At 40.9% G+C, this 25,147-nt stretch overlaps 1 protein-coding gene and 1 long non-coding RNA gene across 3 annotated transcripts; one reads left to right on the top strand and one right to left on the bottom strand.

Annotated features, from left to right (window-relative positions):
* Positions 1–1,508: 1,508 nt before the first annotated feature.
* On the bottom strand, positions 1,509–24,048 carry LOC308705572. 2 transcript variants are annotated; one of them, XR_014031936.1, is made up of 10 exons: positions 23,886–24,048; positions 23,455–23,686; positions 23,149–23,203; positions 22,912–22,996; positions 21,069–21,225; positions 2,629–2,706; positions 2,442–2,543; positions 2,184–2,285; positions 1,831–1,946; positions 1,509–1,746 (listed from the first exon to the last, which is right to left on the bottom strand). It is a non-coding gene; the product is annotated as an uncharacterized lncRNA (long non-coding RNA). The 2 variants fall into 2 exon arrangements; XR_014031937.1 differs by having other exon boundaries at positions 23,149–23,241.
* On the top strand, positions 17,852–24,199 carry pcyt1bb (phosphate cytidylyltransferase 1B, choline b; the record flags this gene model as incomplete). Its single annotated transcript, XM_081390646.1, is given in 9 exon segments — positions 17,852–18,013; positions 19,129–19,228; positions 19,333–19,449; positions 21,089–21,240; positions 22,941–23,019; positions 23,109–23,251; positions 23,493–23,681; positions 23,920–24,041; positions 24,043–24,199. Coding segments are annotated over 9 exon segments (1,161 nt in total). The 5' UTR covers positions 17,852–17,911.
* Between the last annotated feature and the right edge of the window lie 948 nt (positions 24,200–25,147).

Raw genomic sequence — 25,147 nt, forward strand, 5'->3', positions numbered from 1 at the left:
CCACTACCCAGATCGTGATTCAAGGCACGCCTGCCTGATGATGGTCCTCAGGGGAATTTCACCGCATGTGGAGTGGCCGCTGCTGAACAACGGATCACAGTGGAGCCAGGGGATTACTTGGCAAGTGGATCCCCTGGCTTCATCTCTGGATGCAGAGCCTGTCATTCCACCTCGGCCCTTTGACCAGTCAGCTCCACCTTGGCTCCCCGCCCCTTCGACTTCACCTTTGACTGTCGTCTATAATGCTCCACTGGGCTCCTTTATCCCTCCAGCTCTGCCTTGGTCAGTCATCACTTTACCTGCACCACAGACTTTCTGGCCTTCAGCTGTGCTTCGCCCTTCCACCCCTTCAGCTCCGTCGAGCTCCACCTTACCTTCAGCAACGCCTTGGTCCTCAGTTCCAACAGCAGCGACTCAGTCCTCCGGCACCCTGGCTCCACCTCATCCGCTTGTTACCGCGGCTCTGCCATGGCCTCCAGGACTTTCTGTGTCACCAAGTCTAATCGGCTCTTTTGCTCCACTTGGGTCTTCACCTCCATCAGCTCCATCTCAGTCTGTCGTCCCTCTGGTTTCATCTGCCAAGTCTCCACCATGGCTCCTCCCTCCCTCAACTCCGCTATGGGCCTTCGTCCTGGCTGTATTCTGGGTCCCAAACTGGCTATTCTTGCCATTGTCTTCTCCCTGGCTTTGTATTTTTAAAGTATTGTCATATTATTTACGCACCACTGCTTTGTCAGGATACTTTGTGCATCACGGAACCATTACGACTTTCTCTTGAGACTGCATCCGGACGCTCGTTCAACAGCTAAGGCACAGCAAGTATCGTACATTTAAGTAACTAAACAGAGGTTAAGTATAAGCTGCAGACCCCTTGTTTACAAGGTGCTTTGAACTAAGAAACTGATGGCTCTTTTACTCTTTTCATAGCTTCATTCCCCTGTTCTGTTTTTCGATACTTTGATCTTAACACCTTTAACCTTTTATCAGGTTAGGTAAAGTAAATCAAGTCTGACCTAAATTGCCAACAATTTGGTCAGACTTCTCTGTGGTATGTTCTTGCTCAAAGCCTTAAAACACTAAAAGTCAAAGCCTCAGTAGGCAGTTTTTGTAATCAATTAAATTTCATTTAATTGGTTACTTTTCTTTTTATAATAAACAAAAATGTAAAGGCATGTCCTCATGTCCTTGAACACCAGTAAACTCAACCAACATGGCTGATGTCCTTTTAAGGTTCTAGGAGTAGAACCACAGTTCAGTTAAGTGTCCTTAATTAGCAATTACTGTGCATCTCTGCCCATACAGTATAAGGCATTTGTTAGATACAAACAAAAATAAATAACAACATTGTAAGCAATGCATTATTCAATTCATTGGCTAAATATGTGTTGGAAAAAAGGGATCTAAAATAAACAAGAAAAAAGTAGACAGGGTAATTGCATTTTCTTGATATTATACAACAATATACATGTAACAAAGTTAGAGGCTCAGGGAAAAAGGAGGTGGGAATCTTGAACGTTCAACATAAACTTTAATCCAAAAATAAACAAAGAACAAAACAAAAGTAAAGCGGCATCCCCTTACAGACGACTGCCGCACAAACATAGACAAAACACAACGTAAAACACAACGTAAAGCCCAGGCCTGGTCCTCTCTCGTCTTGCACTGTCGTCACTCCTTCTTTTATCCTTCCGGAAATCCCCCGTGTGACTAGAGGCCGGTGTGGTTCCCACGACTCTCGGCCTTGCTCTGCGTGCCACAATACATTTTTACATTTTCAATTACATATACAAGTTTACATGTATATGTGATTCAATTATAAATGAACATCACCATTTTTGTCCAGGTCTTCCATTTGAGAGATGTGACAGGAGCCTTGGAAATGATTCATGGCCAATCGGCATTACTCCACCTTCACCCTCTGGATTCTCCAGGCATTGAACAGAAACCTGAAACACATTACAATGATTTTAAATGTAAAACTACACTTGAGCTGCTCCTAACCATACTAATTTCATTTAAACTGTTTAAACTGAAATTTCATTTAACGTTTTCACACTTTTTGTTTACACTGACAACAGCATAATTATAATTTCAGGTCCAGATTTTAAATCCTTTAAATCGCATGAAAGCATACATTACAAATGAATCAATCATAATAGGTTGAGTGAATTATCATGACATACATTTGGTTGAATGATGTACTGGAAATGAATAGGAAATGATTCAGAATCAAACACGACTATTCCATCTTCACCCTCTGGATTCTCCAGGCATTGCACAGAAACCTGAAACAAATTATGGTATTAATAGGCAAAACTTAATAAGCACTTCAACTTAATTTAATTTTGAATACCTTTTTTGGCCGTTTTAAAGCACATAAAGTTTACCCATGACATTTGACATTTGAGCATTATCAGGTTGAGTGAATTATTATGACCTACATTTGGTTGACCGATGAAATGGAAATAATTGGGAGATGATTCAGAGTCAAACACCACTTGTCTATCTCGACCATCATGGTTTACCACACACTGGACAGGATACTAAACATAATGAAATGGATCAAACTTAGATTGTTAGTTTGATAGTTTTTAGATGTTTAATTAATAAATAGTTTGGATAAATTACCTTAATCTGCCAAGAGGCAATGGCAGTTGGACACAATTCCAAATCCGTCAACCAGGAGAAATTGCAGCATGTGTTGCCCTAAAATTAAAAAAAAAATTATAAATAAATAAATAAATGTATATAATTAATGTAAAATGCCAAAAATGTGATGCACAAAAGATATTTATTTCAAGAGCAATGCAGTCCTTATGAGACTGTGTGCCTGTTCTGCAATGCTAGCATGTTTGCATTCCAAAACAATTGTAATTGTATATTTGCAATCCATTGTTTAAGTTAAATTTGCAAGTTAAAATCTCTGTTTAATCTTTATTAATCCTAACTAATGAAAGAGACTGGTTATACTATCTGATAATATAACAATATTATAACCTTTATATGTTACAGGGGAGAGGAAACGTGATGATCGTGAAACTGCTGTGTCACTTGCTAGCATGAAGCACAACTAGAGCTTCTACAACTTTTTCACGTTGTACAGAAATTTTTAAAAACTAAATCAAATTGTAGATAGTTCATACTGATTGTTCAGATTAACTATTTTCTATTTTTCTTATATTTCTGTTCTTGTTGCCACTAGCATGCTCATCTCCATTTTTTTTTCTGTCCGGTCGGACATCTTTGCCAGATCTTTAGTCTCTGAAAATTCTTTAAGTTTGTACACCCTTGATAGCTATAAATAGTTGCAAACATACTTACCATTGAAATATAATGTTGCTGTTCTTGATGTTCCAGATTTTTTCTATGTAATGATGTGATTAGCTTAGCTACGTTTTAGACGTGATTAACCCTCGATTGTTACCATGTATAGAGATTTGTTACGTAGTGCGAAGCATTCATTCTCATTGGTGGAAAAATAACCCATTTACATATAAAGAAATTATATAAGACCTATGGATGAATGGATTATTAATACATTATATTAGCAGCAACATACACCGAAGGTTAAATAATAATAAAATTAATTAATAATATGAACAAACATTATTACATTATATAGGCCTGATGCTTGAAAGATCATTATAATACATTTAAATAATTAAAAGTCTCATAAAAATGTGATTAAGTTTTTGAACACTTAAGTGATTTAATTAAACATTTTGAATATCCATTTCATCCAATTTTGAATATCCATATTGATATATCCATTGGTTTAGGAAACCTAAGAAACCTAACAAATACATTTTATAATTTTTTGTTTAAAAAATGTTCTTGTGCTATCTTTCTTTACAATAACTTGGTTAAAAAAAAGTGAAAAAGGTCACTATAATAGGCATATTTTTTGTCTAGTGTATTACTGTTATGTAGGCTAACTGTTTGGAAATGAAAGTTATTACAAAAGTTATTGCCAACCAAAACCAAATAGAAGTCAACAATGTACAGCTTTCTAAAAGACAATTATCACAGCAAAAGTTCACCTTTTTGTCCCTGGGCTCAGCATTGTGAAGCGAAGGCTTGACATTGTGAATTTCCAGACATCCATCTACTCCACAATGAAGTAAAAAATCCAGACAAAAAATAATCCCAAATGATATAGCATATACAGTATCCACAGGTGACTACAGAAGTCTGACTCCTGACTCCAACACCTTTTATGACTCTCACTCAACACATTTAAAAATTCTTCACATTTTCTGAAGTAATTGTACAACAGGATTGGCAGGCTACACAACTAAAGGAATGCAATGCAAGATGAAACTGTATAAAGGAAACTATGATCCAGGCGGGGCCACCAAAGGCAAATGAATGGAAAAAAGAGAGACAAACATTTGCCTGTTTGCAAATTACCTAGCCTGGTTCTACCAGACTCTTGTACATTTCATTTGTACAGAGAGTCTGGAATCTCTCCATTGAGAAACGTTTACTTCCTTGTAGGCGGGTTCTCTGTTAAAGTTCAAAACTATTGGATCTGCCCAGAGTCACTCAGGATCTGCCATAGCCAATCGCTAACGTGTGGTCGTGACGTATGTCATGCGCCGAAACCGGCCGGAAGCATTTACAAATTCAAAATGTATAAGGACAGTGATGTATTCAGTCAACTGTCGAAGCTGGGTCTAATCATTAACAATACGCCGCTGCGGTCGTTTCGGATCTGCCGCAAATGCTGTACAGTGATCACCAAGCTACTGCGCGATACGGAAACAACTTTTCTGCCTCCTTCACTTGGTCCTCCATTAGTGCAACAAGAGGGGAGACGACAACAACTATCGGCTTTGCATCCCTATCGTTCGCCTTAGCTAACTCATTCACCACTAGAACTGCCATGGCGGTCATTTTGACCGTTTTGAATTTTATATCTGCAATGTTGAAAAAATAAATACAATCCTGCTGGTACCTGACTTTTCCTAAAAGTGTCTGTATTTTCATTTAAAATGTTTTTCATATAAATTACCTATGTAAATTACACATAAGGCAAAAAAACAAAACAAATGAACATATTTACCTATTTCGGCCATAAACGGTCATATTGACCGCACCGAATTTCGCGGTATTATGCTACGCAACAATAAAATGTGGTAAAAAAATACACTAAACATATTCAACAACAAATCATTTAAATTTAATGATATTCAGAACAGAACAAGAATGAAAAAATAACTAAAGCCAAAATGAAATGCTTTATAAGCGAAAGTGAAAGTAAGCGGCGTTGGGCTCACTTAACTCTCTAATTAGAATCAAAATGTTTCAACATTTGCGATGTATTTGGATGCTAAATTATTCTTTATCATAGGCTTTGAACTTCACTCACGTTCCAATATCGACGGAAAAATCATCCTCTTCACACGCATAAAATGGTGCGAATTGTAGCCTACTAGTACTGAGAAACAGCAGTGGAATTTTTATATGTTAGGTTGACTATTTTATTATTATATTTTATTATGGCTATAATGAACAGGCTGCAATGCTGGAAGATGCTGTGTGTGTGTGTGTGTGTGTGTGTGTGTCGGCGGGCGCGATCGAACAGTGGAAACATGAAAACATAGGCTATACTCTCCGTCATTTTGTTCAGGGCATCTACGAATATTATTTATTTATAAATAATAATTAAACTTGTTTAAATGTACAGTTTGGTGTTTTGTTTTTAAAAGACATCCTAATACAATAAATGCATTAATCTCTCAATTGGGGATTTATCATTAAAGTTATAGAGTTTTGAATAGCGATCAAAATGACCGCTTGCGGCAGTTCTAGTAGTTATGGAATTCTGGCACTTAGCTGGAAAATCAAACTTTTCCTGAACCCCGGGGGGGGGGGGGGGGGGGAGGGCCACAACATATGGCCACCAACAAAACTTAGCAAACATTGTTCTTGCTCCGGCTTTAACTTCTGTATATTCGGCAGTTTTGCAACAACGGACCGAATAGCTTTTCTCACATCTTTCTCCGCTGCCATTACTCCAACTCAAAATGACGCACTACATCTACGTCATCGTTCTCAGCCACTCCCTCTGTTCGCTGATTGGTCCTACAAAAAATTGATTTCTGGAAACCTAAGAATATACAGCAGTCCCAGACGTAGTACCAGAGCCCGTCTACGGAGAGCCTTGGCACTCCCTATTCAGCCCCATTGTATTGATTTTGGTTGCAGTTCCATTAGAATTCCACTGGGGGTGATCGCGAGCGAGTGCAGACTGAATGGGAGTCAATGGGGCTATACGGCTAAATGTGTCTCTTTCACCCAAATGCCGTTGAGAAATCTCAGATTTTATTGTAGGTTTTGCAAGTTCAACATGGGTTATAGGTCGAAAGTTGAATGAACGAGTACTTATTTCTTTTCTATTTCTTACAGGTTGAGTTGTTGTTGCCCATAACACGCTAGCATTCTGCTAATGACGTCAGCATTCTGACGTCATTGACATTTTAAAAGACTTTTTAAACCAAATAAGTGACTCTAAAAAAATCGAACACCCAGCAATGTGTAATTTCTTTGCATCTCCTTTCGAATACAACATTCAAATTACTAGACAAAAAATTATATCCTGAGAAAAGTGGGTTTTGAGGGGTATTTCGCCATAGACCTCCATTCATTCTGCACTCGCTCGCGAGCGCCCCCGCATGGACAGAGACGTGTTACTGCAACCAATCCAGAACCCGGAAGTAAGCAGAGAGTGCCAATTCTCTTCCTATTAGACATTCTCTGGTAGTACTGAAGTAAAATGAAATTGAGCGGAAGTACGGAGGAGGGCGGAGCCAGGCTACAAATTACCTGCAGTATGAAGTAAATCCTAATAAATGGACGTTTTGCAGTGAATAAAATATACTAGGAGGTACATCAAATATTTACAATATGTATTTCTTTAATGAAGATAATTACAAATTCAAATAATTCTGCAGTTTACGTATGTGTCCTCAAGATAACAAGCATGCTGGGTGATTAATAAGCTGGCCTACAACAACCCACAGTGGGTAAGGTTTTGCATGTACAGAATATAAAAAGTATACACGCCCCTGTAAAAACTGCTGTTCCCTTTCGTAAAGGGAACTCCCGCTGCATCGATACTCGATACTTTGGGGAATGCCTTCGGCATGAAGCGTCTGAAGTCAACTATGGAACTATTCCGATCTTGATTGGTGCAACGTCACCCGTGACGTCGCATGTGACGGTGATCCGGAAGCTACAAAAGGGTCACAGGAACCAGGAAATGTTAGCTTCTGGTCTTCAGCAAGCGCTCTATGTCATCTTGTCTGTTCTATTTGGTGTTGTTTGTCCCGTGAAAGGAGTATTATTTATGGCGAAAAAAAAAAAAAAAAAAAAAAGAGAAGCTATTCAGGCAGTGTGCGTCCCCTTGCCCACGTTATTTAAGCGAGGATGACACACACACGCTTTGTGTAGTTTGTCAGGGAGTGGAGCATGCACGGGCGGTGCTCGAGGGCGCTGTCTGTGCAAACTGTTTTCAATGAAAAAGCTCCGCTCCCGTTTGAGCTTGTTCGATCAATTAGATCAGGCTCGCGTTTCCAGTGCATCAGGTCCCGCGTCTGTTGAGGCAGCGCGCCGCTTGTATGCATGTGATTCGCACGTGGGGCTGGCATATGATACTGAGACGGTTGCGACCCTTTCTCAGTGTTTATTAACCAGCTCCACTGGTCTCGCGCACGGTTCGGAAGCCCGCGCTGCGGCTTCTTCCGACCGTGTTAAAGACACAGCGTTTGATTTATCTGGCTCCGAGGAGTTAGATATTATCTATTAACACTGAATCACGTGGATAGGGGGATTCGCCACCCCATATTCCCGTTAGTGAGGAGTTGCTGGAGGTTGTAATCAGGGCAGTGGTTAAATTAAATGTTAAATGGCCATATAATAAGCAGGAAGCGACTAAGAAAAATAAAATGAATGAGCGCTTCCTGCAGACCCAGTCACAATCTTCGTGTCAGAGCCTTCCCTTTTTCACTGATCTCCATACTGAGGTATCAAGATCGTGGAAAAAATCCATTTTCATCTCAATTATTTTCCCCCATGTATATATTTACTCATCCATTAGGGAATCTAATGAAAATGGTTATTAGGTGATGGCTCGGGTTGAGGAATATTTTGCGAAATATTTTCTCCCCGACATTGCGTCACCCCTGATAGCTCAGACACTTCCCTCCAAATCTCGTACATCGAATTTGTTAGGGAAAGCATATATGGCGGTGGTCGAGCTGGTGCATGCCCACACACGATGGGGTTATTACAGGCATACCTGGCTGACCTCCTCAAGCAGGTGGATGATAACTGGGAGGTCTCACTCTATATTACTGAATATCGTAGAGTATCTGACTTATCTCTCCGTATTATTAAAGAGACGGCCCGTGCTATTGGCCGTTCTATGGCAGCACTAGTCGTCTCAGAGAGACATTTATGGCTTATTCGCTTGTGGATCAGGAAGAAAGACAGGGCTTTCCTTCTCGATGCTCCCCTTTCACCTTCTGGCCTCTTTGGCGACGCGGCAAGAACCGTTGTCGAGAGGCTTCAGGAGGCAGAGCGACAATCAGCTATCCCCAGTTGTCAGTCCAGGTCTCATGGGGTTGCTGCCAGGGGGCAGCCTCATGGGACAGCCGCCAGCTCCTCATATTTTGAGAAGGTTTCCTCTCGTGCCCCCACGTATAAGGCTTGGGGCCAGAAGAAACATTCTCGTACGAAGCTCTCCATACCGAAGACAGGTCTGAGGACTGTCTCTCGGGCTAAGAAGGCTTCAACTAAGAGGTCTTGTCGTAACACGCAGACTCTTATGGGCGTTCCCCCAGGAGAGCGAGTACAGGAGTCTCGCCCCCTTATGCAGCCCTCAGGAAATCGATGTTTACTTCCCGCCGCCGATGGCGCTTCGGGACACATCGGCTTCCAGCGAACACAAATCGCAGTATCTGCCCGAAGACGTTGCGGCACTGTCGGGTTCGCCGCCTCTCAGGAGGTCTGTAGAGAGCATATTTCGGTTAGTTCCTGCCAGTTAGCTGCTTCAGGTCACCAAAGCCATTTGGAAATTTATAGCCGAGGCCAGTCTAGAGGGACTGGTCCCCATAAGGGCATATTTAGACACCCCGAGGGGTCTTCAAAATATAGCCTAGGGGGTCCTGCTTATGGTGGAGCTAATATACAAATATTATCTACTAAGGGTGGTTCACATGTCGGCCAGCCCCGAGCAGGGTCGGTTTTTGGAACAGGAAGTCTAGTCTCTCTTAACACAGGAAACCTCAAAGTGGGCTCTTCCTTGGTTACGGGAGCCCGGGTTCTACAGCTGGCACTTCATAGTTCCTATGAGGGGGGGAGTTAGGTCTTATTTTGGATCTCAGGGTACTGGATCAACCTCCGAGGGGGTTCAGATTCAAGTTACCGACTGTCAGTCAGACCAGCTCCGAGGACTGGTCTGTCTTGATAGATCCACAAGCTCCTTAACTCCTCTTTCCCTTCTAACCCCATCACAGGAAGTTTCCGAGATCCGCTTTTGGGGGGAAAAGCGCATCAGTTCTGGACTCTTCCAGTCGGCCTAGCCTTATCCCCTCGCACCTTCACCAAATGTATGGACACGGCCCTTGCTCCATTGAGACTTCAGGGGGTCCGTATCTTATAGATGACTGGCTCATTTTGGCTCAGTCAAAAAGAACTAGCAATTCAACATCGAGATGTTGTTTTGCGCCATCTGAGGTGCGTGGGGTTGAGACTCAATGTCAAGAAAAGTTCCTTAACTCCTCTTCAGAGGACTACGTCCCTGGGAGTAGAGTGGGACTTAGTCACAATGCGGGCACAATTGTCTCCTGCTTGTATAAATACTATCTTAAACACAATGAAGAGTATTAGGTTAGGCCAGGCTATCACTGTCAAACACTTTCAAAGAGTTTTGGGTCTTATGGCTGCAGCTTCCACGGTAGTACCCTTTGGTCTGCTCCATATGAGGGCCTTGCAGTGGTGGCTCAGGAACAAGGGATTTTCTCCTCTGGGAAACCCTTTTCGTACGATCAGAGTTACGCGCAGATGCCTTCGTTCTCTTGTCGTATGGAAGAAACCATGGTTCCTGTCTCAGGGCCCGGTTTTGGGAGCACCATGTGAGAGAAAAACTCTGACCACGGATGCGTCCCTCACGGGCTGGGGTGCGGTTATGGAGGGCCGTTACACCCGAGGTACTTGGAAAGACCATCATCTCACATTGTATATTAATCGCTTGGAGATGTTGGCTGTATTTTTTGCCCTGAGGCACTTCCTTGTAGACCTCAGAGGCCATCATGTTCTTGTTAGGACAGACAATATGTCGGTGGCCTCTTATATCAACCGCCAAGGAGGTTTGAGATCTCGCCCTCTTTGTAGACTGGCGCATCAAATTCTTCTTTGGTCCCAGGACAAATGTCTCTCTGTCAGATCTATTTATATTCCTGGGGTTGAAAATATGGGAGCAGACATCCTGTCGAGGCAGGGGCCGAGGCCCGGGGAATGGTGGCTCCACCCTGAAGTGGTTGAGCTTATATGGAGAGAGTTTGGCCGGGCGGAGGTTGACCTGTTCGCTTCTCATGAGAACTCTCATTGCCCGCTCTGGTACTCTCTCTCACATCCAGCTCCTTTGGGCTTGGATGCCAGGGTACAGATGTGGCTAAGGTCACATCTGTACGCTTTTCCCCCGATCGCTCTGCTCCCTGGGGTTCTAGAAAGGGTCAGGAGGTATGGAGTGAGACTACTCCTTGTAGCTCCGTACTGGCCGGCCCAAATTTGGTTTTCGGACCTTATTAGTCTCTTGGAGAGTCCTCCATGGAAAATTCCTATTAGGAGAGATCTTCTGTCTCAGGCTGATGGTATATTATTTCATCCCCGACCAGAGTTATGGAGACTATGGGTCTGGCCCCTGAGGGGGTCCCACCCATAATTAGGTTGCCCTTTCCACCGAGGTGGTCAGGGCATCCATACTAGAACCCCACTCTACTAGGAACTAAACAATTAAGTTAGGGAGGGCATTGAACCCAGTTTATTACTGCCCACTGGCTTCAGTACTGGTGTTCCATCCCGCTCTCTAACGGGATCTCCTGTTCATGCTTAGGGCCTCTGTGGCGGCCTCAGTGCCCTCCGCAAGCCTCTAAGGGTGTTCTCGAAAGGACGTTCCCACTGAAACTCCATGTTCCTGTAGATTGGAGGATGAATCCTGTCATCCAGCCTATTGGCATCAGGCTGATGGGTTATCCCTGGCACCCATCATGTCCTGTGGGTGAGGTATACAAATATATATTTGAGATATATAAGTATGTATAGGAGAATCTATTGAGTCTGCTTCCTGCTCGTCTTACTCCCTGGAAGAGTGGTGGTGCTGCCCCCTCTTACTTACTAGCGTGGGAGCCACTCAACGTTATTTTTGCCCGGTACTGAGGTACTTGTAGGCAATGTTAAGATTCTTCAGGTATTCCATCCTCCATCGCATGTGTCGGATGGTCAAGGTCGTAGCCTTTGAGGTTCCTACATTAGGACTCAGGCTGAGAGGAGTCAGTCCATCTAGTTTATGCATCAAGGGTTAGGAGCTATTCCCTTTATTAAGAGTACAGTTGGTTATCTAAAACCACTCATATTTGAAGTACAAGGTGCGCTTCTGCCTTCACCTCTCATCTAATATTTTCTACTGTCTGGGGCTCCCAGCCATGAGGTCAGTCGAGCCTCCGGCTCCAGACCTCCCCTTCTTGCACCAAATCTTATGACAAGCTAGTTTGGATCTGCCCTCTACTCATTCTATCGTCCGTGAGTGTACCAGATGCTTTATACCAGGGCGTTTTTTCTCTCAGTGTGGCGGCGTGGGGATTCGTTCCCCAAAGTATCGAGTATCGATGCAGCGGGAGTTCCCTTTACGAAAGGGAACGTCTCGGGTTACGTATGTAACCCTCGTTCCCTGAGTAGGGAACGAGACGCTGCATCCCTCGGCCACACTTTTCGCGCCCGTGAGAACGACTTGCTTTGACCAATTAGAAGCTAACATTTCCTGGTTCCTGTGACCCTTTTGTAGCTTCCGGATCACCGTCACATGCGACGTCACGGGTGACGTTGCACCAATCAAGATTGGAATAGTTCCATAGTTGACTTCAGACGCTTCATGCCGAAGGCATTCCCCAAAGTATCGAGTATCGATGCAGCGTCTCGTTCCCTACTCAGGGAACGAGGGTTACATACGTAACCCGAGACGTTTTTTTGTCATGTAAAAAAACTAAACGAAGAAAAATAATATCAGAACTTTTGCACGTGTAATGTAAAAATTACAACCTATGCAATGCACTGAAAACCAAAGTGACACATTTCAGATAAAAACAAAATACTGTATTGTGTGTAATAACTGCATAAGTCTGCACACCCCTGAACTAATACTTAGTTGAATCACCCTTTGATTTTAGGTTTGAGTCTATCACCTTGGTACATCTTGACTTGGAATATTTTCCCAGTTTTCTTGGCAAAAACTCTCTAGATCTGTTAAATTGGGAGGGTTGCCTGCATACACGGCCCTCTTCAGGTTCCTCCACAGATCTTCCATAGGATTCAAGTCTGAGACTTGGCTGGGCCATTCCAAAACATTCATCTTTCTTTGCTGAAGTCATTCTTTTGTTGATTTACAGTGCCCTCCACTAATATTGGCAACCTTGGTAAATATGAGCAAAGGCGGCTGTGAAAATAAAATCTGCATTGTTTATCCTTTTGATCTTTCACTCAAAAAAAAAAAAAAATCACAAAATTCTAACCTTTCATTGAAGTAAAACAATTGAAAGTGGGGGGAAACTCACATTATGAAATACATGTTTTTCTCCAATGCATGTTGGCCACAATTATTAGCACCCCTAGAAATTATTATGAGTGAAATATCTCTTAAGTATATTCCCATTCTAGGGATGCAACGGTACACGGTAAAATCCCGGACCGTTCGGTCAGGCCTGCACGGGACAATCTACCCACGTGTCCCGCGGGACTTCGGTTTTGCCATTGAGTTCGCGCTGATCCTTTTAGTTTTTGCTTTAGGCGCCGTTCACATATCGCGCCTAAAAACGCGTAGAAAACGCTAGGCGCGCGTTCTCCTTTTTCCAAAGCGCTAGGGCGGTTGCGCTCCGGAGGCGTCTGTCGTTGCTAAAGCAACCATCAGCTGCGCTCTGGTTGGTTCTTGTCACGTGACCTACGGTGCGCTTGCGGCATTCTGAAAAGTTGAGAATTTTCTGCTGGGGACATCGTTAGTGCCAACCGGTCTCGCCTTGCACCAGACAGTGTTGATACTTAGACTCATCTTTTTGCACAAGAATCTCTCAATAGTGGATGAGTAAATAACATTGCACTTTGTATCCTGAATGCAGTATTTTTTTATTATATTATTTTGCTCTGCTTTTTTTTATTCAAAGCACAAGCTAATTTATGTTTGTTAAAGGTAAAAGTGCACTTTTTCTTTCACATTGATCACTTCATATACCAGTTCTCAAGGTTTGGAATTGGGATCCACTTGAATATTTTGAAGTGTGTTTGTTTACATTTTGTATTTCATATAAGTGATAGTTGAAGAGGTTGTATTACTTAGTGTTGTTCAGTACAGACTAGAGTGTTAATTTATTCCATACATTGATGTTCTTCCTACTGTGACATTCTGTTTATGCTCATGAGAAAAATAAAACATATTTTTGGGATGAAATAGCAGTCTCTTTCTGCACAAAACATGTACCGAAACCGAACCGAGACCGTGGCCCAAAAACCGAGGTACGGACCGTACCGTGGGCTATCTGTACCGTTGCACCCCTATCCCATTCATATTTTTAGCACACCAGGGTGACTAGGAGCATGACATTGCCCAGCCATGACTTCCTGTTCCACAGGAGTATAAATATGAGGAAACGCAAAGGCCAAATTCCATTAATCATCCATCACAATGAGTAAAACCAAAGAATATAGTTCTGATATGCAGCAACTGATGGCTGTAAGAAAATAGCTAAAGAATTGAAAATCCCCATTTCCACCATCAGGGCAATAATTACGAAGTTCCAATCAACTAAAATGTTACAGATCTGCCTGGAAGAGGACGTATGTCTATATTGTCTTAATACACGGCGAGAAGGAAAGTTTGAGTGGCCAAAGACTCTCCAAGGATCACAGATGGAAAATTGCAGAGATTAGTTGAGTCTTGGGGTCAAAAAGCCTAAAAAAAGCTATCGAACAGCACCTACATCACCACAAGCTGTTTGGGAGGCTTTCAAGAAAAATCCTCCTCATCCAAAAACAAACTCCAGCTTATTCAGTTGTCCACACGACTGGAACTTCAAACGGGACCTGGTTCTATGGACAGATTAAACTACAAAAATAGTTTTTTGGCAGATGGGTTCAGTGCAAACAGGGATAAAAAGTAACCCATGCCCACGGTTAAATATACTGCTGGATTTTTAATGTTGTGGGCTTATTTTTTTTTTTTTTGATGGAGGTTCTGCACATCTTGTTCAGAGACATGGTATCATGGATTGTAGCAAATACCACCAGATTCAAAAGAATCTAAACCTGACTGCTTCTGCTAGAAACTGTCAGGGCTCTATACAGACCAATGTTTCCATGTTTGTTTTGTGCTTGAGCATATGGCTTTGTCTTTGTTTATGTTGGCCATGTGCCCTCTCTTTAGTCCTGGTCTAGTCCTCATTTCACTAATTGTGTTCACCTGGTCCTTGTGTGCTCCACTCCCTTTATTTTGTGCTTCCTTGTTTCTTGTCTTTGCTGGATTGTTGAGGCCACATTTACACATAGCCGGGTATTAAGAGAAACAAATATTTCGCCCCTCCGTTTTCAATAATAACATAGTGCACACAACATTTTCAAAAAAGCTGTCATTTACATCAACCCGCATAAATACGCCGTCAAGCGCCATCATAACTATGCCAAACCTATGGGCGGCAGTTTAGGGAGAAGGATAAAGCCATGCAAGCCAATCATAATCCTCAGAATCGACAACAACGAATAACACGAGCGACACATAGGGCGCTCACATGACGTTGAGCATTTTCTTGTGCATAATGTGACACTTGAGAACCTAAAACCCCGTTTCTCCAAGTTGACACGGCAACACATAACCGCCGTTATCAGAAATCTCCACTTTGGAGAGTTTTTAGAAATAATCGTTTTCTGTGATAAAATGGGGTTTTCGTGTAGGCTAAATGAGACGCCAAACCGCAGGGAAATATATGCGTCTTCCCTTCGTGTAAACAGGGCCTGAGTTGCATTCATGTCTTAGGGGCTGTAAAAACGTAAAACTTTTTATGCGTTTTGGCCGTTCGTTTACACAACAACAGCGTTTTGGGTGCCTGAAAACGCAAAGTTTTGAAAATGGGTTCCAAAGTCTCCTTGTAAACGCAAATATCTGAAGACGATGACATCATGCACGCAAATATCTGAAGACGATGACGTCATGCACACGTGTATTACGTGTTCAGTGTACAGTGTTTCATCGCCATCTAATGGCCTGACAGCAGAATACAGGGTTATTATTAGTTTTCACGGATCTGTGTGAATGGGTATCATTTTGACAATGGTGTCGTCTGCACGCGGAAAACTCAAAGGAAAAACTTCTCCGTTTTAAGTATTTCGTTGTCGTGTAAACGTACCCTTAAACCGTTGTTTAGTATCATGTTCTCTCTGTAGCTTCTAGTATCCTTGCAGTTTTTCCTTTGGGGTTTTCTTAGTCTAACTTCTATTTATTATTTAGCCTTTTGTCTTGTTTTACTTGAGCTGTTCTTGAGCTGATTTATAGATTTAGTTTCTGTTACTTTGGTTTTCTCTTTGATTTATTATTAAGCCTGGGTTCACTCTCATCTATTACCTAGCTTTCTCCTGTTGTGTACTTGTTTTACTTGAATTATTTACTTTAAGTGTTTTGTTTAGTTTTCTTCCCTTATATGTATAGGTTTAGGTTTTCAGTCACATAACTCTTGTGTTTGCCCTGCCTTATATTTATTTAATGTTTTAGTGGTTTTGTTCTTGTTTCTTGTTTCTCCCGTTGTGTTGTGTGTCTGTGTGTGTTCAAGTAACTGTCCTGCCCAGCCTGAGACTGCACTGACTGCTAGTTCGCGGGCTGCTCAATCCTGTGCCCAAGTCTCCTGTCTAGATCTCTGCTGTGGGACTGTCTCTGGACTGTGCAACTGTTACACACTTTATTGTTAATAAAACACCATTCACCACTCATCTCTGCGCTTGGGTCCTGTTATTTCCAGTGATCCCTGACAAGAAAGAATTTGCTGTGGTTAGGTCTTTCATCAGGACAATGATCCAAAATAAACATCAAAATCAACTCAAAATCAATCATCAAATGTGTCACTGAGCAAAAAATGAAGCTTCTGCCATGGTCGTCCCAGTTCCATGACCTGAAACCCTATAGAAAATAAGTGGGGAGAAGAAGCACCATCATGGAGCTGGGAATCTGAAGGATCTGGAGAGATTCTGTAAGGAGGAATGGTCTCTGATCTCTTGTCAGGAGTTCTCCAAATTCATCAGGCATTATAGGCGAAAAACTCAGAGCTGTTATCTTGGCAAAATGACGTTGCAAAAACTGGGTGCTAATAATTGTGGCCAACGTGACCTAGAGAAAAACATTTATTTCATAAAGAGATTTCCCCCCACTTTCAATTTGTTTTACTTCAATGAAAAGTTAGAATTTTGTGGAATTTTTTTAGTGAAATATCAAAAGGAAAAACAATGCAGATTTATTTTCACAGTCGCCTTTGCTCATATTTATCAAAGGTGTGTGTTGGATAAATACAAAGTTCTGGCATGAAACTTTAGATGGCACAGGCTAATAGGTCCTTTAAATCACATCATTCTCTATAGGGCACAGCTGATTGGTTCCTGCTGTATGAGTAGCCAATGAGTTCGCTACTCAACCTTCAAATACTTACGTAGCATTTGCTATAGCAGTGCAGCATGCTTTCAGAAACCCACCACCTTCCCCAGCTCCAGCTGTATAGATCTGCTACGGGTAATTCATGTACACTATACTGTACAGCAGCAGCATGTCTTACTTGCTCACAGCAGCGTGTCTGTGTATGCATTGGCAATATTAAGTCCTGTACTTGCTCTGCAGCAGCAGCAGCAATAAAAGCAGCAGCTGCGTTGCAGATCTATTCCGCCAATACCAAACATACAACATTGTCATATCCATTACAGCGCCAAACACTCAGAAAGTTGTCATGACAGAACTGTCATGCTGAAAGGTGAAAGTTCTCTTTATCTTCTGATCAGTTTTGGAAAAAAATGGTATAAGAACAGCTGAAATTTATTTGGAGTTAACTTGAGTCACTTCAGGTGAAGACAGGTGTACAATTTTACATGAGCTTGATGATAAGTTAATTCTGAACACAGCTACATACCCAACTATAAAAGGGTGTGCACACTTATGCAGTAAAGCTAATTTAAGTTTTTAGTAACAAAAGCGCACAATATCAGCAAAAGTGTTTTGTAATACAACATGAACACAATAAGTACACTGTACCAAACAATTATTTTTAAGGCAAGTACATAGTAAAGACACCTAATATAAAGAGTGACCAGTATATCTAACTTTGATATTATTTTGACACCCCCCATGTGCAGAAGAGGCTTCCAGTAAATAAACAGAGACTCACGACAACAAATAGGAAGAACACAGCACACAATATTTTTTTAAAACAATACATTAGATTGAGCCTAGAAAGCATTAAAGGCACATGAAAAACAACCTTTGCTCCTTTGCCTCGTCACAAGGGTCAGTGTGACTGGCCAGTTATCAGTACAGGAGTAAAAGCAAAGGCTTGTCACATATCTGGGAGAGTGCAACTAGTGCAAAGCCAAATAAGAGTAAACTAAAATCTCTGCCATGGCGAACAGGAGAAGAAATGGATCCCGTGCTAATGGTCGTGCTGGTCGAGGAGGAGTTCAACCACAGCAACAGCAGCAACGCAAGCGGCCACCTATTAAGGTTAGTTTATACCTTATTAACTAATAATATTATAATTTCATAATTTGACTATGCAGCATCTGTTTGGCTCTGATTCCGGCCTGTTTCTGTCCTCTCTAAAATATTCTGGTAACACTATATTTCGATGGTCCACTTTAAACATTATACCGACTATAATTAACTTTGAAACTACATGTCAACTTATTCCACTAACCCAAACCCTAACACCTAACCCTAACCTAACACTCTATTACAGTTCACGATCACCCTAATGAGAGTTAGTTGACAAGTTACTTATAGTACAATGTCTGAAGTGGACCATCGAAGTAAAGTGTAACCAATATTCTTAACCATGAAGAAAATAACTTACTGTGGTGAAATATGTATCCACTTTATATGGATGCTTTAAAATACACTGAAAATGAATTTGATGGAAATATGAAACCAAAAGAGCAGCACATGGCTTTCAATCATTGGTATTTCTCTTACATAATCTATGAAGTTTGTTATCTGAGTACATGGTACAGATTCCAAGCCTGATGCCTTCCTCTATAAAGTCACGGCCATTATTATTTATTTTATATACAGCTCATAGTTCATATCCACCAATGAGATCCATCGAGCAGTGGTGTGGTGTGGTGTGGTGTGATTATAACTATCTAGAACTCTGTCTGAGGGGTTCCCTCCTGAACAGCTGATGGTTCTAAAGGGCAATTCCAACATCATAGATTATTGGGAATTTGTGCATACACTCATTCATGCACGTTTATTGAACACCTGCATATTTATAGAGTGCTTACTCAGCTCCTCTTATCAAACAAGGATAAGATAATTGCTCAAGGAGGTACAAAAAACTCATTTGTACATTTTGCAATCAAATTTTTGTACAGTATTTTAGGGCACGTTTACACAACAACGATGTACTAAAAATGGAAACGTTTTTTCCTTCAAGATTTTCGCGTACAGACGACAATGTTGTCAAAACGATCCCCGTTCACACGGATCCACGATAGCAATTAAAAATGCTGTATTCTGCTGCCAGGCAGCTTTTAGAGAGCTTTTTAGACAGTTTCATGTACTTTACAGGACCTGATTCCAGTAATTCGTTATAATAACAGACAATATTTCTTTGATAGGCTCTAAGAGAACCAGCTATTTTTGCTAAACAATCAGGCAGTGCCTCGGACACCCCACAAGACAAAGTGACTTTAGCCCAGGCACGCCGTGGCACTTCAGGTGAGAGAAAGAGTCAAGTGTAGTGATACCGGTAAGAGAAAATATTTTCATACAAATTGGTGAATCCAAATTGTACTCAAAGTATGTATTTGTTTTTTGTGCAGCTCATCGGCCCGTGCGAGTATATGCCGATGGAATCTTTGACCTCTTCCATTCGGGTCATGCCCGTGCATTGATGCAGGCCAAGAATTTGTTCCCAAACACACAACTGATTGTTGGTGGTGAGTCACGCTGGCGTATGCACAGACTCTTGTCCAGTTTTGCAACAAAACCACATCAACACATCAGGTTAGACGCCATATTGAATTTAACACAAATGAGGCTGTGAGTGAAACAGTCTTTACAATGGCACACACTGTCCATTGGTCCTAGTGTCACAAACTGCTATGAGACAGTTAAGGATCCAAATGCAGCTTTATTAGGGCAATCTAGAATCATAATCCATAAAACAGGCAATACGTTAAAAACCATAGACTGTAAAAAAAGGTGTCTGTGGCGTCACCTGTAGGTTTCTGAAGAGCACTTTTGAAGCACAAAGCGGGCGGAGCCATCTTGGCAGAGCGTCAATGCGTGTCACTCCCGGATAAACGAAAATGGGCAAAGAGGCGGAATTAACTGACGTGACGTGACGCTAACAGACAAAAGACAAGCGGCGGAGCCGGCCGTCGCCGTCATGGCAGCGCGTCAACGTGCGTACCTCCCGGAAAAACGAAAATGGGCAAAGAGGCTGGATTAACTGAGGTGACGTGACGGCTAACAGACAGCAGACAAACGGCCTTAATTATGCACTTTAAGGCTTAATATAATTTAAACACAGTTGTCATGAAGGGCAAAATTAGATATATAGACCAAAACCACTTTTTGTACCGGGCTGTACATGGGGGTTCTATGGGATTGACTCTCTTTTGGAGCCTGTCTCTAGAGGCCAGTCGATGAATTTCAGTTTAAGCCACTTCCGTGTTGGATTCAAGAGAGAGATCAGAAAGTTGTCGCTTGATCAAAACACAGGGAAGATAATCCAAAAAGACAGCAGGGCAGAAAAACACAGGCAAACAGGAAAATTCAGGAAACTGGGCAGAAAGTCAAAACCAAAACACAGGTAACCAGAGGGTGCGCACTCAGAAATGCAGTGTGACACTTACAAGACTTTGCAAAGAATGAGTGAAACACAGGGCTTAATTAGGCAGGCATAATTAACAAAATAATGAGACACAGTTGAAAGTAATCAAACATAATAATTCCAGGCAATGGGTAATGGGAAATGTAGTTCATGATAGGAAATCCAAGGAGATGGGAGGAGTGCCCTCTGGTGGCGGCAATCATGTGCACTCCAGCTGGTGGATGTGACACCTAGATCATTTAATTTTCAAAACTACTTTCAGAATTGTTTTATATAGTTTTTGTCTACTGAAAGTTATTATTATTTTTTTTTTTTCGGAAAGATGTTTTGTCATCTGAACAATCAGTATTTTGTTAAACAACAGTACAATCCATTGAACGCACTTTATTCTATCTCTCCACCTCCCTAAAAGCTGATATGCAGAAATAAAGCTGAAGAAGTTTTGTAAACAGAGACTCGTATCCATGTTCATGGCTCTTCCCATGGGCCCATACATATCTGAGCGAAGGGGGACTGAGAACATTGTGGCGGCACTGAGAAATAAAGATATCATCTAACACTCTCACAGCCTCATTTTCTTTCCTGTCAAAAAAATGTATATGGCGCTATCCTGACTAAGGTCTATAAGCCTCATGTCCAAAATTTGGAAAAGCCAAAGGTTTATTTGACTTTAGTCTCTTTTTCATTGTCTTAAAACCATGCCTGATGACTGCTCCATACCTTGTGTGTATCTCTGTCAGTTTGCAGTGATGCTCTGACGCACAAGTATAAAGGCTACACAGTGATGACGGAGGACGAGCGATATGAAGCCCTCATACACTGTCGTTATGTGGACGAAGTGGTCCGTGATGCTCCCTGGACCCTCACTCCTGAATTCCTTAAAAAACACAAGGTAAATTAATATTCAGTTCACTGTAGTAAAAAAAAACATTATTACATAAAATGTATTATTTAATTATGTCCATTTTGTATGCAACCCTGTTACCACAAAACTTTTCTCCTATTAACATCTATAACATTCTTTAAAATCTTGACATCCAAGAATTAACACAATTTGGTTGTGTAAGTAAATAATTTCATTCCATTTTCTCAATTTTTACACAAGTTGTTCTGTTGACTGCATTTGTCAAGTTATTGTATGAAAAAATAATCAAAGAAATATATATTTTTAAATTGAAATAAATTTACATTGCTATAAGTTTATTAGTAACTACAAGCCAACATTTGTTGTCCCAAATAGTAGCAAGCTCGCTGCTAATGTAACGTGTGTTCTGTTTTGGTTTAGGCCCTGTTTACACAAGAACGCTCGCGGGTGAAAACGTAAAAATATTTTATCAGATGTGCCTTTCGTTTAGACGGCGACAGCGTTTTTGGGGCTTAAAAACGCAAAAAAGTGAAACCACCCTCCAGAGTGGAAATCTTAAAAACGCTCCACCGTCACGTTCCCGTCTAAACGGGTAAAAACACAAAAGTATGCTAGACAGTGAAGGCACCGATCACCGGTCCATTGCCACCTAGCCGCCTGGAGTGCATACTACATCGAATTTCACACACTTTTGCGTCACCATATGCACGCAGATTTCCCCCTCAAAACCCTCGTCTAAACGCAGAATAAAAAAGTGATAAAGCAACGCCACTTTTGCGGTTTCTCTTCAGATCGTTTCCGTGTAAACATAGCCTTAGTTTCACTGTTCTGGTTTGCCTGTGTTCCCAAGTTAATTTTCTTGGTTGTTAATTAGTTCTACACACCTGTTTCTGTTCAGTTGATTACTCTCCCTTGTATTTAAGCTCTCAGTTTCCTTTGTTTCATGGTCTGCTTTTGTTTATGTTAAGCTTGGTAAGCCTTTTTCCTGAGCTTCTTCCCTGTGATTCTCCTACGTCTTCCTAGTGGAATTTACTATTAAAGACTCCTTTTGTTATTAGATTTAAAGCCTACACTGTGACTGACAGCTACTGAGTGACACCTTAATTTAGACTGCATTTGCAACCCTGTTACCAGTGCTATTTTAGTAGCTGATTATAATTTTTGTTAATATTTTGTCATTTTTATTCGTTTTTTTTTTTTATTTTTTTAGTTTATTTAGTTTATTTTGCTGTCTTAACTTAAACTAAATGAAAATGAGAAATGCTGCCTTGACAGCTGGCTAAAATAAAATATATTTGCCATCCATTTTTATATATTTTATTTCATTTCGGTTAATGCTCAGTTCAGTTAACCTTGCCTGTTAAAACATTCGGTACAGTTTTCTATTTTTACTGTATTATTATTATATTTACACAATATTGACTGTTTTTGCTAGACACTTGCAAAATCACGTTTTTTAACTATATTTAGACAGGATTTTAAACTGCGTTCTGTCCAAAACTTTAACAGGGTTGCAAAAATGACAAATGACATAAAAAAAATAGAAAATAAAACAGAATAAAAGCTCATTTCAAAATGAACTTGATATTCAGTTTCCATATTGAAAAATGGGGGGAACGCTCTGTTTTCCATATTCATGGAAAAGTTAATCAAAAAGACTAGAGAGATCGTTGAAAATGTGAGTTCATGGTGTCATACCTATTTATTTATTTTCCTGTTGTCCTCAGATTGACTTTGTGGCACATGATGATATCCCATACACCTCTGCTGGATCAGACGATGTCTACAAACATATTAAAGAAGCAGGTAAAGACTTTAACAGCAACCAAACAGCACAATTATAGAGCTGAGTCAAAGGACTCATAAGAATAAACTTCTTCTGCATGATCTGTAAGGAATGTTTGTGGCTACTCAAAGAACGGAGGGGATCTCTACCTCTGATCTCATCACGCGCATTGTTCGAGACTATGACGTCTATGTCAGGCGTAATCTGCAGAGAGGATACACAGCACGGGAACTCAACGTGGGCTTCATCAATGTAAGAAAGAAATTGTATGGCTTCAGAACACTTGGAATATTATAGAAAAGTGGCATTTACTACTTGTATATGATCTTTGAAACACATCGCCAGCAAAAGAGTTGACAGGTCATTCCAAAATTTGCAAAATGTGTGTTCCGTTCAGTGTTCGACGGAAGAAATTTGGTACGGTATGAGGAAGAGGAAATGAAGATGGGATTTACATGTTTAGGTGAACTATTCCAACTCTTTTGATTGACAGGAGAAGAAATATCGTCTGCAAGAGCAGGTGGACAGAATGAAGGAGACTGTGAGGACGGTGGAGGAGAAGTCCAAACATTTAGTGCACCGTGTTGAAGAGAAGAGCCACGACCTCATCCACAAATGGGAGGAGAAATCTCGCGAGTTCATCGGAAACTTCCTGGAGCTGTTCGGTCCAGATAAAGCCTGGGTACGCTGAAAAAAAAAAGGGGGTGTAGAAACAAATTTCTATAAGAAATTGCTAGTAAATTTCACAAACGATTACAAAGAAATGGCAAGTGACACACTGAATTTAAAGTAAAGGTTTGAAGAGTATTTCCTTGTGAAACAATCTTGATTCATCTTTATTTTATTTATTCCTCCAAAAAAAATCATGAAGGACAGTGTTATTTACCATTTTTCAAATTGATTTCTTTTGTGATCTGTAGCACATGATCCAGGAGCGGAGTGGCCGTGTTCTCCAGGCTCTGTCTCCCTATCAGTCTCCAAGTACGTCGCCAAGCTCCAGTCCCACCAGAAGACGCTCAACATCGCCCGTCACCCACTGGCCCCCGCGTCCATTCACCGCCACCCAAAGGAGCCTCAGTCAGGAGTAGTGAGGGTGACAAGGAGGAGAATGTAGATGGATGCTGGCTCTACCTTCTGCACATGCAGTCACCTTCTCATTCTGTTTACTGTATTTTATTCACCAAAATGTTTCGTAATTGAGATCTACAATGGCATGCTGCTCAAAGATCCAGACTGAACTCATTCTGTAGGAAAAAAATATTAAAATGCCATGATTTGTAATACCATTTAAACACAGAACTATGCACTTCATAACTTATTTGTCAAGTTAAGGCCTGTTCACCCCACATCAAGGGACCCTAACTTTCTGTTTATTAAAAGTCAGCAGCACTAGTTGTCATCTGCATCTGCTGCTTTAAATGCTCAAGCTCTTTAAAGTTGGGTAGATTCTGATTGTCTGTCAATGTTTTTAGCATTCATCAGCAAAAAATAAAAAAAAAATAAAAATTGTATAAGGATAATTGTGCCATTATCATTATAGCTGTGATTGTAGACGTCACTATTCTCACAGAATAAGAGTGATTAGTAAAACTTTATGGTTGCAATTATATAACATATTTATGAATTATGTATTTTATTAAACACTATCCCAACTAACAACATGTTTTAAGAATGTTTTGCTAATGTTCTCTGAATGTTCAAAACATCCAGTTTTTTCAATGTTTTAAAAACTTTTTTCTTTGGTTATGTGAACATTTCATTTCGCAAACATTATGGGATTGTTACTTTTGAATGTTCACTGAACATTCTGAAACAAGTAGTAACATTTAAAAAAAAAAAATGTCTAATAATGTTTTTATGCCAATGTTTTAAGAACATTATTGAAGACCATGGTCCTAGTTTATAAAACGTGCATACACACAGATTTGAAGACTGTGTCTACGCTAAAATCCAGGCCAACGTACATATTTCCAGTTTTTGACGTGTTTTCCTTATGGTAGAGAGTCGGAGTACTGTAGGTATTTGGAAATCTAATCAATTCTTGTCGCAAGCCGTTCCTAAGTAAGGATTTGGACGCTGACTGCTGCTCTTTAATGGTAATGACAATAATAAATTACATTAATTAGGTGGCATTTACAAGGCGGAAGT

The sequence above is a fragment of the Scardinius erythrophthalmus genome (assembly GCF_964197995.2).
Source record: "Scardinius erythrophthalmus genome assembly, chromosome: 17".
Taxonomy (NCBI): Eukaryota; Metazoa; Chordata; class Actinopteri; order Cypriniformes; family Leuciscidae; genus Scardinius; species Scardinius erythrophthalmus.